Genomic DNA, 14,712 nt, shown 5'->3' with positions numbered 1-14,712 from the left:
TAGAATTGTTTCTGCTTTGTTTCAGCATTTCTTCAACTCTATTGGTTTTCTGCAGCTTTTAAATCTTTGCAAATTTGCTTGTATATACCCTGTTACATGTTTGTTGAAATTGCTTTAAAATAGACTGTACTGACTCGCACTGTGTAATCCACCTTCAGTCTCAGTGAGAAAGGCAGACTATAAGAATGTAAATAAATAAATAAATAAAATATGCTTATCAAAACTCTGCAACCATCATGTCTATTTTCTTATAACTGAATTCTACTTTTCCCGCTCACAACTACCCTCATGTGCTGACCGTTCTGTAGAATTACCATCTATAAGAAACCTTTATATATTACCAGTTATACTGAAGAATTCTAAGGTAAAAGCCGTTGATGGCAGTGAAAACCTTTTGAGAGGCTCAGGGAGCCAGCGATATAAAGGTCACACAAACACAAAAGGAAAGGTGTTCTTGAGGTAAAAGCTTGAGTAAAGTAGAGAACACCTGAAGCTCTGTGTGAGTGGAAATAAAAAACAGTTTTGGTTGTGACCAGAGCCCTCCTGAGGTAGATTTAAGGTAAAGAACGAACTAGATTAAAAGTCCAAAGAGAAAGGTTTAAAAACAAACAGCAAACCATTACAAAAGTACTTAACTAACATGTAATATGCAACATGTTTTCTGAAGTATATTTTGTTTGATATTCTTGTTTTGAGTTTCACAGTGTTTGATAACCTGTTGCGCCCCCCCGTACAAACCAAATAAAGAACAAGTGAAGGCTTTTAGAAAGCAGCAGAGCCATGATTAAGGATGGTGCTGGGTAGAACATACATACTCTACAAAGACCATTAGGTAGGTTCATGTAGAAATGAATTATGCCCCACTGCTGGCTTCTTATAAATGGAGGCCAATCCATAGAGCAGGTTTTCTTCCCACTGCAACCCTGGAACAGGGTTTCTTTGCACTGCAACCAGGTCTCCAAACAGTGTGGGGTTTTTTGGCTTTGCCACATAAGTGAACAGCGATTATGCACTTAATATGGGAAGAAAGCAATTAGTGACACTACAGCAGGAAGTTCTAAAACTAGTGAGCCGAGCAGCTTGGCAGGGGGCAGGTTTTGATTCCCAATCACAGCTGTGATTCAGTTTGCAGGTTTTTTGCTTCGATTTATTGGTCACACATCAGTGTAACAAAAAAAGGAACTCAGAATGTAGCTTTCAAATATAGATATGTCATATATGATCTGACTTCTACAATGAACCTGCAAGGGCATATCACCCAAAAGCATTATAGAACCATAATACATGGTTCTTTCCTCCACAACTTTCTGCTGCGCTTCTCATTTTACCCTGTGTTGTCTAAGTAGCAATACAGGATGCTGCCATCTGGGTAGATTCTAAATCAAATGTGGGAGGGCATGTAATTCAAAACAGATTGAAGCTGCTTTGATTCATTCCCCACATGCACAGCAGTCATGATGTTACCTCAATGCAAAGGAATTTCTCAAGAGAGTGAGCTTTATTTCTAGGCTACTTCATTCATTACTTTTTTTGTTAAAAGAATGAGTTTAATACTTAACGTTTTGTGTGAAAATGCAAAATGGCAATGGCTACAATAAACATGCAAGCACATATCTCATGCAGGCACTTTTCAAGGAACTGGAATTGGCCTTGGCTGTTTGATCCATAGTAATGGTCATGGCTCAAGGAAGAGGCCATGGTTCACTGGTAGAGTATCTGCTTGGCATGCAGAAGGTCTCAGATTCAATCCTGGTCATCTCCAGTTAAAAGGACCAGATGATTGATATGTGAAAGACTTCCACACAACACCCTGGAGAGATGCCACCAATCAGAGTACACAATATTGATTTTGATAGACAGTATTCTGACTCAGTATAAAGTAGTTTCATGTGGTAATGCGTTCGATGCATGGAAAAGCCCATTGTGGTAATTGACTTTTTCATCACCAATGATGTCACCAACCTGCTGAAAAAACTTATAAGAAAAAACTTCAGAATGCAAGTTACACATGCTAAGACCACCTGTTAAGCAATACTATGCAAGCATGAGTTAAAATGTTTATCTTCATTTTCACACATATTTTGCTTTTATGATTTGTTTAAAAAAATTTGGGAACAAACATCCAAGTGATCTACAAAATGTAAAAGCATGCAAATGAGAAACATGGAAATATTTCTCACCAAGTCTGCTTGTATACTGTTACTTCTTTTAGTTTGCAAAATATTCTAAGAGATGAATAACCTCTCATGGTTCATTAATTTAGACAATAAAGGCCAGTCAGCTATATACTTCTATCATCTGTAACCATACAGTAAAAGTGTTTTCCACAAACCAATTTTGAAGCTGTGTGTTGCTCTTTTAAAATGTGTCTATCAAAAGATATATTACCTAAGAAAAGATATATTGCCTAAGATCTAAAGACTTCAGTGTGTGCACCAGAGCATTTTTCCATGTGTGCACCAGGACTCTCTCGGGATGTCAACCTTCAAAGGTAGTTTTTCATACATTAGCAACAATGGAGCAGGACCCCTTGATGTGCTGTAGCAAGTTTTCAAGGGCCCAAGGAACTATAGTATAAAAAGGGATCAGAAGTACTTCAACTTGGATAGTTATGTGAGTAGCCATGTTGGCCTGCAGTAGAACAGCAGGATTTTCATCCCGTGGCACTTTAGAGACCAATAAGATTTTCAAAGTGGAGTCTGGTGTCTGAAGAAGGGAGCTCTGACTCTTAAAAACTTACACTCTGAACATGTTGTTGGTCTCTAAGGTGCCACTGGATGAAAATCCTGCTGCTTAACTTGGATACAAGCTCTTTAGATATTGTACCTACCATCTTGCTTAATGCATTTTTGCAGCTATGGCTGCAGATGATGTCACCAGCCAAACCTAATTTAGGGGACCGGTCTGATAGCAGCCACTAGTACCCGTGCTATGGCGGGGCAGCAGGTTCAACCCCGGCTGCTTTGCTGGGAGTTTGCCTACAAGGGAGTGTGTAACGGGAAGCTCTGTAACAGATTCTAAATACTGGTGTGGGGGTCATTCATTCGTTTGTTTTAGCTAGCAGTCCCTTACGAAAGGAAAGAGAGGTAGCAGGGGGAAGGTTGCTTCCTTACATTGAGCAATTTGGGGGATGAATGGGTGGGCCTCCAAGCGAGCTAAATTCGCACAGAGACAAGTCTAGTTATCACTTGGTTAAACAAAAATGTCATTGTTATACAGTGCAGTAAATTGTGACCCTATAAAAATACCCCTAAAAAACTATCATTATCAATTGCCTAATTTTTGAATGAATTCCTGTGGTCTCATTTTGTCATTTCTATAAGGATTCTTGAATTAAAAATAGCTCACAGTTGCATCTGTTCTTGGCTCAGTCATCAAAAGAAGTTCTTTGTCTTCTTTAATGACAATTAAAGTTCCAAGGGCCATGCTGCTACCACTACTTTGCTGGCCCTGGCTAATTTTGGGTGTTCTATTACGTCAAGACAACAGAAAAGAGACCGATAATGTTAAACCATTTCCTCTCCATTCACTCAACACTTTTACAATGGCTTGACGATACTGAAAGAATATTTCTTACAGTGGGAATTGCAGTATTAGCTGATTATAAGCACACAGCTATGAATCTGATTATAAGCATATAGTTGTGAATTATACAATTTTTAAAAATTCTATAATCATGAAATTCTGAGACTTCTTCAACCAGCAAATAAGTGTTTTGTGGCGGAATAGCAATTCCTGTAGCGCTGCAATACCTTAAAATGTAAACATGATACAGGCACTCAAAGAAGTTTTGTTACACTGCGGCCCTCCCAGGCGGCAGGCAAAACTGCTGAGACTGGGGGCCAGGTTTGCTGCCCCAGAAGGACGAAAGGTAGCCTGTTGCTTCCTGGGCATCTGGGCATTGGCCAAGGGAGTGGAGCAGGTCAAGGTGGAGGTCCAGGGGGACCCCAGGGCTTGACTTGTACCACAGTTAGATCCCTTGCTGCAATGACAGGTTATGTTATGTTGTAATTAATAAAGTGGCCCTTGTTTATACCCCAACCTGGTTTCTGCCTTTTATTTCAGCTGGGGGAGGGGTGTGTGGATAATATTTCAAGCTGATTAAGTCCTTGGTAATATTTAGGATCCTGTTATCACTCAAGCTGAACAGTTTGCCCAGGGTTGATGTGTCAATTTTTAAAGTTTTGGTTGTAGTCTTGAGGATAGTCAGCCTATAGTGAAAATATTATGGAGAATTTACACTCTAATAAGGCTTGCAAGAGGAAGAAACTGCAGTCTGATTAATTTGTCATGGTTAAGGTTCTCTGAACTGAAAAATAATATCAAATGGAATTTAGCTGCCCACAGATCTGTGCACTACAAAATTTACTACCTAATACTACCTTATATGTATATGACACATAAACATATGTGTCGTATGCTTATGAACACATTATGAAGACATATTATATATACAAGTTTCTTCCTTTTACATTCATGCATCCATCATGCCATTTTGTGAAGAATGCTGCCCCCACCCCAGCACTAGGTACTGATATCCAAAACTAACAATCAAAATTAGAATTAGAATCTTATAGTTACCGAACAACCATATCCTGGCAGGTAAAATTGACTTCTTGTGATTAATCTACCATGATTAAGGTTGCCGACCTCCAGGTGTGGCCTGAATTCTAAATGATCTCCAAGACTACACAGATAAGTTCTTCAAATGGCAGCTTTAGAGGATGGCCTCTATGAAATCACATCCCATGCTGATCTCCTTCTCCTCACCAACTCTGCTCTCCCCAGGCTTTGCCCCAAATCTCTGGGAATTTCTTATCCTGGATTTGGCAATCCTAATTGAGATTAATGTACTATGACTAAATGAAAGTGGTGAGGTTGAGGGAGAATGATCGGCCCAAGGTCATTTAGTGAACTTCATAGTAGAATGCGGATTAGAACCCAAATTCTAGTTCAATGCCTTATCTACTACACTACTCTAGCTGATTTTGTATTTTACTTATTATGAAACAGAAGATGTCTACATTTGCAGGAGAGCTAGAGAATCTTTATATGAATGTTGAGCCCAATTGCCCAGGGATGCCGATAGTATCAGATAAATGAAAAAAATATTTTACAAAACAGAAAGATTATTTCTAACTGAAATTAAAATTATTACACCAATGTTAATTACTTTTGCAAGGTGTCATGCCAATGTTTATTAGTAGTTTTAGCAATATTTCATAATTACACAGTGTCTCAGGTCAGAGGTCCTGACTTTCTTCTACTTTGCAAAATGCCATTGCAAATGCTAATAAATAAGAACAATAATGTATACAAACATAGTCAAACAAGAAAAACAGAAAAATTCAGATGTCGCTACAGTAACTCAGCAGGTTAGCCTATAAAGATAATATTAGATGCATCACACAGGAAAGTGTGTAACAATAAATATTTTTACTATTGCATAGTTTTTCTTGGATTATCTGGATTAAACTTAATTTTGTTGATGATTTGTCAACTGTTTTTGCCAAACTTCATAATTAAAAAGGACAAGATGGCAAATAATTTGGGTAAACACTGATTATTAAAATAACGCTACATCCTAAAATATCTCACAATCACACCTAGCAGTTCCATGATCAGAAAGAGTGATTAAAGAGCTCTGTGGGAGAGCCCCAAACAGGAGTGCTAACCAGGGCTCATTTTGAGGGGGAACGTGCTGGAACGCAGTTCCGGCAGTTCCCCAAAGAGGTCACATGTCAGGTGGCCCCGCCCACCTGACTCTCGGCCATTTTGGGCTTGTTTCAGCCTGGATTGGGGGCGAAATGGCCCGGATCAGGCCTCTGATGGGTGGTGGATCACTCTTCCACTCAGTAGTGGCCCGATCCTGACCATTTTGGGCCCCTTTTTGGCCATTTTCAGCCCCCTTTTGCCATTTTGGGCCCAATGCTGGCCCTGAATGGCCAGGATTGGGTCCAAAACTTCCAGGATAGGTGATGTCAGTGGAGCATATGCAAATAAGTTATGCTAATGAACCACTTCCGATGATGGCAAGGGGGTGCGACATATGCTAATGAGTTATGCTAATGAGTTATGCTAATGAGTTCCTCCAGCTTCTTTTCTACGAAATGACCCCTGGTGCTAACAAAGTTAAGCTTACACAGAAAGGCAGAGGAGAGATTTTTCATTCCAACAACAGCCTTCTAGCTGTCCCCAACTAGATCATTGTTTAAAGTATGTGATCACTAGCAGAGTAATTCAATATGCAATTAAAAATGTAATTTAGCTACATATTTTGCAATTTACTTCTGGAAGAAGAAACCAGGGATAGTCTGTGAGCCCCAAACCCACTTCTGATCTCATTTTCTCACCACAGATGAAATAAAGTAGTATCATGATCCAGGCAACTTTTATCAGCTTCCAGAGTGTAACATAATGGGGTTGGATCCAAAGAACTGCAAGCTGAGTGAAGGTCACAATACAGGGCTCTTCTCTCTTCCCCCTCCCACTGCAGCCCATTAAATACCTAACAATTCTGCTGCTGGGCACCAGGCAGGTACATTTATGGTAACTGTGGGAATGAATTGAGAAACTGCAGTAAGGGGGCATAATTGGCACCAACTGCCCCCTCCTTCCACCAGAGGAAAGGCGTTTCCACACGGTCTATAAATAGCATGATACTCATGGATCAGTGCTGGCTTCCTCGCATGATTTCTGACGTTTTGTAACGGGTAACATCAGAAATCGTGTTTTGTAAATGGGTGATGTCAGAAATTGTGCGAGGAAACCAGCAGCGATCTGTGAGTATTGCGCTATTTTTAGACCATGTAGAAACGGCTGAAGTGCTATTCCAATGGCATATTTGCTGTTATACTGGTGAAAGAGAACCTTTCAATCTAATTCATTAACTGTTAATAAATGTCTTTTTGTTAACAATGCTTCAGAAATGGAAACAATATTCAGAACTACCTTTTCATTCATAATGAAAGATCCAAGAATGAAAAGAAATCAGTAATAGTAGAAGACTGTCAATACGGCTCCCTTTCTGCCAGACTTTCTCCATGGATTTTTAAAGTGTATGAACACCAAATGTGTGCAATTCATGAGATGATAGACAGGAATCTTACCTTCTCTCCGGGAAACCCAGGAATTCCATTTTCTCCTTTAGAACCTTCTTCTCCCTGCAAAGTAAATTCTATATAAATCTGCCCTGTCATCAAAGCTATAAATTATTTACAAATCACATTAGCTTCAAATTTGTTAATTTTGGTTCTTGTCAGACTTTTATGCTGATATTTGTGCTAATCACAAATGGCAAAACAGTACCATAACCACAGACAGGCACAGACGATGAAGAAATGGGGAAAAATAATTTTACATACTGGAAAAGAAATTAATTAAAAATAAAATTCAATCTTTAATTGAAAATCTAGGCTGGCTTTTCTGACAAATGTTAATGAAAAATATTGGATCCATTCTCGCATTTAGCTGTGATACAGAATTCATTTCTCATTTAAAAGTCAGTATCAACTATCTTTTATTAGGGTGCTGCAAATGTAGACGTTCAACCATTTTATTTATATTTTTATTTACAAAATTCGGCAATTCTAGCATTCCAGGATATTACTCAGTGCTGAACACAACAAGGCATTACAGCATCAGTTTTTGAACAGTCTGTGTTTTCACAATAATGCACCATTGAAATGGTATGTAAAAACCTTTGCTCTGGTCCTACCACCACTTGCACACAATTAGTTAAACAAGCCCTTTTTTGTTAAAAATGTGCCAGTACTCATATATAAGGTTATACCAATTTCCATCAATTCCCCCTTTCTTCTGGAGATCCCAATTAGGCTGTTCCTGAGGGTCCACTAACCTGCAGGAACAACATTTCAAAGGTTTCAGAAGACTGCAGCAGAAGAGGAGGATGGTTGCTGCTGCCTTCTAAGAAAGAGGTACTTAATTTTTCTTAAAGGTATGGTCAGATATAGGCCATTATCTGGTAATCCTCACAACAACTCTATAAAGTAGATCAGTTTTATTATCTAGTAAGCAGCAGCCTACGGCTGCGAAGTTGTGACTTGACTAACCTAAGGTTACCTGTGAGTTCAAAGCAGTGATGAGAATGGGTCTGAGATATCCCGGGGTTTTTTGTACTAGGCTTTCCAAAGCATTCTCCAGGCCAGTTTGGCCAGAGATCCTGGAGGGTTTTTTTTGTCATCTTCGAGGAATGGAACAGGGGGATGTGGCGGTGGGGGCGGGGGTTACTTGTGAATTTCCTGCATTGGGCAGCGGTTAGACTAGATGACCCTGGAGATTCCTTCCAACTTATTGATTCTATAATTCTATGATTTCTAAAGTAAAGATGCTCAATTGTATGCAAGTAGTCCAGGCTTCATTAATTAAACAGCTTAAGGATCTAGACCACAATTCACTAATGAACTAATAATATCATATGCTTCAATTTATGAAACTTGAAAGATCTGACATTAAAAGAAAACAGCAAAACAGTCTAGTACAGAATAACAAATGAGTCATAAACGTGTTCCTCCAAACCCATGAATAAATTAATATTTTTGCTAGCATTATGAAATTAATGTAATTCTGCAGGCAAGTCTTGCATGCCGCACTGTTAGTTACCCCTTCTCTATATTGGTTTACATTACTAGACAGGCTATATTGGAAAAATATAGCCACTAAGAATGTTTAGGTAAAGTGGAATTTCATGACCCAGGTTAGATTTCAGCATTCAAAAGAAACAGGGATTTAATAAACACAAGATACTTGTACATCTGATTACTGCTTCAGAAAGTATATCACAAATCAGGACACATGGATCATAATTACTGTAGGATCTGTGCTCAAGAGTTCTCTCACCATACTGAGATCTGTCACTCATTCTTCATTTCTGATGTGACTACTAGGCTTCCCAAGTATCTGCTTCCAGTGGGCAATTCCCTGCTAGTGTGCTCACATTCACAAAGTCTGATGTTCTTGGCAGGAGAAAAAGGGGTGGGGGAGATGACATTCGACATGGAAATGATATAACTTGTGGGTTACATTCTAGGAATCCTCCCAATCTCTATAGTTAATATCATAGAGATTTGGGGGTATTCCTAGAGCATGGTCTAGAAGTAATGTTACTTCTGAGTCAGATGTGCCCCTCCCCAGGCCCAGGCCCAGAAATCTCCCAGGGGATGCAGGTAGAGTCCTGGCGCCCTAGGTATTAAAGGACTAGGCTCAAGGTATATATTATTTGAGAGACCCAAGAGCAGCTCTACCATTTTACTTAAAAGGAATTGTGGAGTGGGAATGCTAATCTTATCTCAGGAGCAGCAATGGGGAAGGTGGTATTCAGTCTTTTCCTGACTGCCATTTTTCTAAATGTATTAATTCAGAATATTTCTATGCTGCCCCTTCAGAGTTCTGCTATTCAGAGTTCTATCCCCACTCCCTAACCTACTGCTGTTAGCATGCTGGGGAATAGACATATATCTGCATTTCTGTATTTCTCCCCCAGCAGGGCTAGTAGTAGCTTCAGGAGGTTATGGAGATGGGCCAATGGTATTATTTGAAAATTTTAGAAATGATTAAAGTAGACAAGAAGCATTATGATTTTGAGCAATCCAAGACTCAATTTGAGACAGAATTATGTACAAATGATAAGCGTTATTACAAAAATTTATAAACTCTTGTTGAAATTTGAGATGGAGGAAAAATAAGTGAAGGAACCTATGATTAAATGGGCTAAAATTTCTGGATATAACATATTAATGGAACAATGGGAAAATATATGGTCAAAAGGGATGAAATTTTCATTAAGCTCTAGTCTTAAAGAGAATTTATATAAATTGATGTATTGCTTGTATACGACTCCTGAAAACTGGCCTGAATGTACAAGGGTATTTTGAGTCAATGCTGGAAATATGAACAACATGAAGGAAGATGGTTGTTGTGGGTTTTCCGGGCTGTATTGCCGTGGTCTTGGCATTGTAGTTCCTGACGTTTCGCCTGCAGCTGTGGCTGGCATCTTCAGAGGTGTAGCACCAAAAGACAGATCTCTCAGTGTCACACTGAGAGATCTCTGTCTTTTGGTGCTACACCTCTGAAGATGCCAGCCACAGCTGCAGGCGAAACGTCAGGAACTACAATGCCAAGACCACGGCAATACAGCCCGGAAAACCCACAACAACCATCGTTCTCCGGCCGTGAAAGCCTTCGACAATACAACATGAAGGAACATTTTACCATATGTGGTGGACATGTAAGAAAACAAAAAAAATTGGACACAAATACAGAAGATTAATTCAGAAGATTTTAAAGACTAATATACAACTGAAACCAGAGTATTTTCTTTTGGGACTGATGGATATTCAGCTGGAAAGAATTTTGTTTTTATATATGATTATGGCAGCATGACTATTATATGCACAAAACTGAAAGAGTCCAACGTTGCCTACAGTAAAGGTGTCGGCAAAGGTGTTGGAATTAGCAACAATGGCAAAACTTATATCACTGATTAGAGAAAAGACGATAAGTTCATTTATTGTTGAATGGAAACCCCTTATAGACTTTTCTGCATGAATTAGATAATAGTGATTTGATGATTTGTCGGTTTGCTGAATAAGGATTTTGGACATTAGAAAAAATAGAGCTTGTAACAGAGTAGGAGAACATTTGAAAAATTGGAAGCCTTCTGTCTGTCTGTCTGTCTAGTATTGTTCATACGACTATAGTCTTAAGCAGAAATTGAAATGGGAAGAACCTTACTTAATTCTTTTAGTTTATATACTTTTTCTTTTGTTTGCTTTGTTTATTTTGTTATTATTTTTGTCTCTCAGTGGTTATTTTCTATTTGACTATTATGCATGTAGTCTTTTTTGACAATTTGTTATTTTCTTCATATAAAACTCTTAATGAAAAAGGAAGTTATGGAGATGGGCAAAATGGCACAGGGCAGGAAACAGTTAAATCCCCCTACCCCAGTGCTGGTGCTTCAATAAAATTCAGAGCCCCCAACAAGTACTTTACAGTGAAATCAAAACATATCTCCCACACCTCACATACCTCCCACATAACATGTAGTTTGGCTGAAGAGCAGTGTCTTAGAAGTCTGGCGTCTTGCTGAAATTTCTACATCTTTTGAACATCCAGATCATCCCATACATTATCTTTAGGTCACATCCAGCCCTGAAAATGCTATGATTAATTACAAAACAATTTAGCTTCCCTTTTTCAATGAATACAGCTTTCATCTACCAGGCTTCCCAGTATCAAAACATGTCACTCACAGTGCCATCCTAAGCACAGTTAAACACTAAGTCCAGTGGACTAAGAAGGGCGCCACCTCGTTTAGGATAGCAATGTCCATATCATTCATAGTAAGAAGGCCCCAGATTCTAATAAGTAATGTGATCTTAATAAAGTTAAGGGGCTAAAGAAATAGGAAGAGGTGAAAAGGAGGACAGGGTCTGATAGGAAACCTCTTGAGGGTGAGCAAATCCCATTTCAAACCCTCACTATTATTAACAGCAGCATATAAGTGATGGAAACTCATTAGCTAAAGGGAGAAAGTTCACATTTTCTAGTCATCACTTTCTAAAAATAAAAGATTTCTTGTAAGTCACCCCTCTTTTATATATACTAAATTGCCTCCGCAAGCTACATCCTGCAGCTTTTATACCTGTCTCCTTCAAATCACAGCATTCATTTGGAGAAACTCAAAGGACTGCACCTGTAAAGCCCAGCTGGCAACACTTATTTACTGGCATGTGAGCAGGGAGGGGACACGAGCAAATCAAGCAAAATGAGCGACACGTGGATGAGCAGCTGCACTCCATCCAGAAATTCAAATCCAGTGAATTGAAGTAATGATGTTTAGTGTTCCCCATTCAAACCGTTTTGAATGCAGGCATGTTAAGTTGGTTCAGCCACCAGCAACAGGACGAACTCCTAAGTATGTTATTAGCAAATGGCCACCAGCGCTTAGGAAAGGGGGAAGAGGATGAGCAGAAATGACTCATGTCAGCTTCTGTGATCACCCACGGAATGAGCATTACATTATAGTTTGCTTCCTGTGTTGCTCCCAGCTATTTTAAGAGAGCTCTGAACCATTTTGTTGTCTCTCACAGTATATTTTTACATGTTGCATACTCTGAATTCATGCTGTTCTATGCCATATAAAAAAAGATGGCTAACTTACTAACTAGAAACCATGCTAAATATACAGCTGCTTCATAGCAGTAAGTCAGCTTTCCTCCTTAAGCCTTTAAGATAACTCTATGCCACAGCAAATTAGATTATGTAATTATGCCTTCATCATTCCATGGCAACTTCAGTAGAGGAGGAAGTCTAATCATTTATTCAATGTCTGGGGCAACCAGTATTTGACCCGTTAGATAGTTTCTGTGATAGAGGCTGTTACTATCCTGTACTTTAATATTTTATCTGATCTTTTTATTAATTTTTCTAAAACTATATTTTTCCATGAGTAACATTTAAACCTCTAAAAGACTTCTAAATCCAGAAACTTACACTGAAGCCTACTAACAAAAGCATGACATTACACTGCAATCCTAATCAGTGGATGAAGCTGCCATCTTGGGTTTGATTTTCCATATTTTTGGATTTGATTTTAATGTAATTTAAATGTATGTATATGTTTTATTTTTGTATGATTAAATTGCTGTGACTTGCCCTGAGCCCGGTTGTGGGGAGGCAGGGCTATAAATAAAATAAATAAATAATAATAATCAATAATAATAACGTTTAATATTATTAAACATCATGATGTGATGTCCCCTCATGGGTCAGTAATGACTCGGTGCTTGCACAGGGTTCTACCTTTACCTTTTTAAAAATAATAATTAAGTTACACCCTTCTAAAGCTATTGACATTAAGGGGTTTAGAAGTGCGTAACTCTGTTTAGGATGGCACTGTTTGTCACGTTGATCTTCAGAATCAGAAAGCTTGCATTATTAAATATAGGTCTTGCAACTTGGCCTTGATAGTCAGCAAAATACAGACTGTCTTCAGGAGATAACTAGTTTTCATCAAAATTTTCTCATGTCTTGCATGCTCAAAAAGTAGAGTTTTTTTCTTATGCCCTGAGCTTGTTCAAGTTGAGCTTAGTCAAGTGACTTCCTATTTCCCCTAATTAAAAGCAACAACAATATGGAAGATCTAAGGACTCTTGATCTATCTTACTGATCCTATTTACATATAAATGGGTGACATTGCAAAATCATGGTACCATCCTTACCAAGTCCCAATGGAAGTTCAACTTCACTGTTTTGTATATATATATGTACTTGGAAGTAACCATGTTGATGTTGTATATTGAGAATTCAGTAGTCACTTATCTGTACATGTTGGATGATCAAAAGACTGCCAACTCAGTGAACAAAATATTATGATCATCAATATGTTGTATCAATTTCCATTCATTTTAAAAAGTACGAGTACAAAATTAACATCTGATTTTAAAAAGCAAGCAAATCTATAAAATTATGAGTCCCTGTAGAACTTTAAAATTCTTAGGCTATACCATAGATAGTCAGTCAAGTTATCTGCATAAAGGGAACTGCTCCCCACAGAAATTCAAGGTTTCTTAACAGCATCTAAATATAAATTTACTCTAAGTTGTCTGAACTCCCTTCATCAAAAGGAGTTCAGGACTAAGTTTAGCAAATTGTTTGAGTAGCTTCTGATGTCACAACCAGAATGGTTCTTATGTAACAATTGTGCTTGGGGACAACATCAAGATACGAATTAAACCAAGAGGACAGTATCTGAAACACATGGTGTAAGCTATGGATTGAATATCTAAGCACAGGAAGAGCTTCCTGTATAGTAGTATAGAAGCAACTCGGATGTCAAGGTAATGGAAAAAGCTGATTATTTATTTGTTAAGAATTTGCTGACCTACCTTTCCAAATCCAATCAGAGTAGGCTTCCCAATCCCCTGCCTAGGGCAGGGGATCCCCTGCTCCCTCCTCCTACCTCCGACCCCATTTACCTGGCCAGTGGGGGGGAATGCCCCTGGGGCGCCCCCCAGTGGTGTGGTGCACCCCTGGGCGGCGCGGCACGGTGCAGTGTGGCGCACCCTGCTAGCAGGGCACCCCCCTGCCCCACAATGGGCCCATTTTGGGTTAAATCGGGCCTGCACAGAGGGGTAATTCAGCCCTTTGGCGAGCGTAGGAGTGCACACCGGGCCACCCTTTGACATGCGTGATGACATCAATTCCCGGAAGTAATGTCATCACGCATGCCAGGAGCGTAGCACATGCATGAGGAGATGCACCAAGAACTTTGGAGGGTAAGTGCCAGGCTCCCAAGCCCCTGCTGGGGACTCAAGGGACCTGGCAATCCTAATTCAGAGAGGGCTCAAGGAGGTTAGACAGATTCATGAAGTAGATTTCAGTCAATGGCTACTAGCTATGGTGAACAGAGGGAACCTTTGCAATCAGAGGCAACAAACCTCTCAATACCAGTGGTAGGTGGCAACACCAAAGTTATGGTTGCCACCCTCCTGGAAGGACCAGGAGATCTCCTAGAATTACAACTGATCTCCAGACTACAGTGATCAGTTCCCCTAGAGAAAATGGAAGCTTTGGAGGGGGGAATATATGGCATTATAATCCACTGAGGTCCCCTCCCATCTTCAAACCCTGCCCTCCCCAAGCTTCAATTCCAAATCTCCAGCAATTTCCCAACATGGAGCTGGCAAC

At 39.3% G+C, this 14,712-nt stretch overlaps 1 protein-coding gene across 1 annotated transcript in view; it reads right to left on the bottom strand.

Annotated features, from left to right (window-relative positions):
* Positions 1-1,869: 1,869 nt before the first annotated feature.
* LOC129324215 (collagen alpha-1(XIX) chain-like) overlaps positions 1,870-14,712 on the bottom strand; it is a 141,862-nt gene continuing 129,019 nt past the window's right edge. The window contains exon 9 of the mRNA XM_054971318.1: positions 1,870-1,962. Coding sequence (XP_054827293.1) covers positions 1,870-1,962 — 93 coding nt within the window. The remainder of the gene's footprint in view (positions 1,963-14,712) is intronic.

This window comes from Eublepharis macularius, chromosome 1 (genome assembly GCF_028583425.1).
Source record: "Eublepharis macularius isolate TG4126 chromosome 1, MPM_Emac_v1.0, whole genome shotgun sequence".
Taxonomy (NCBI): Eukaryota; Metazoa; Chordata; class Lepidosauria; order Squamata; family Eublepharidae; genus Eublepharis; species Eublepharis macularius.
Note: the sequence above shows the minus strand (reverse complement) of the source record. Positions and strands in the feature narration are given on the sequence as shown.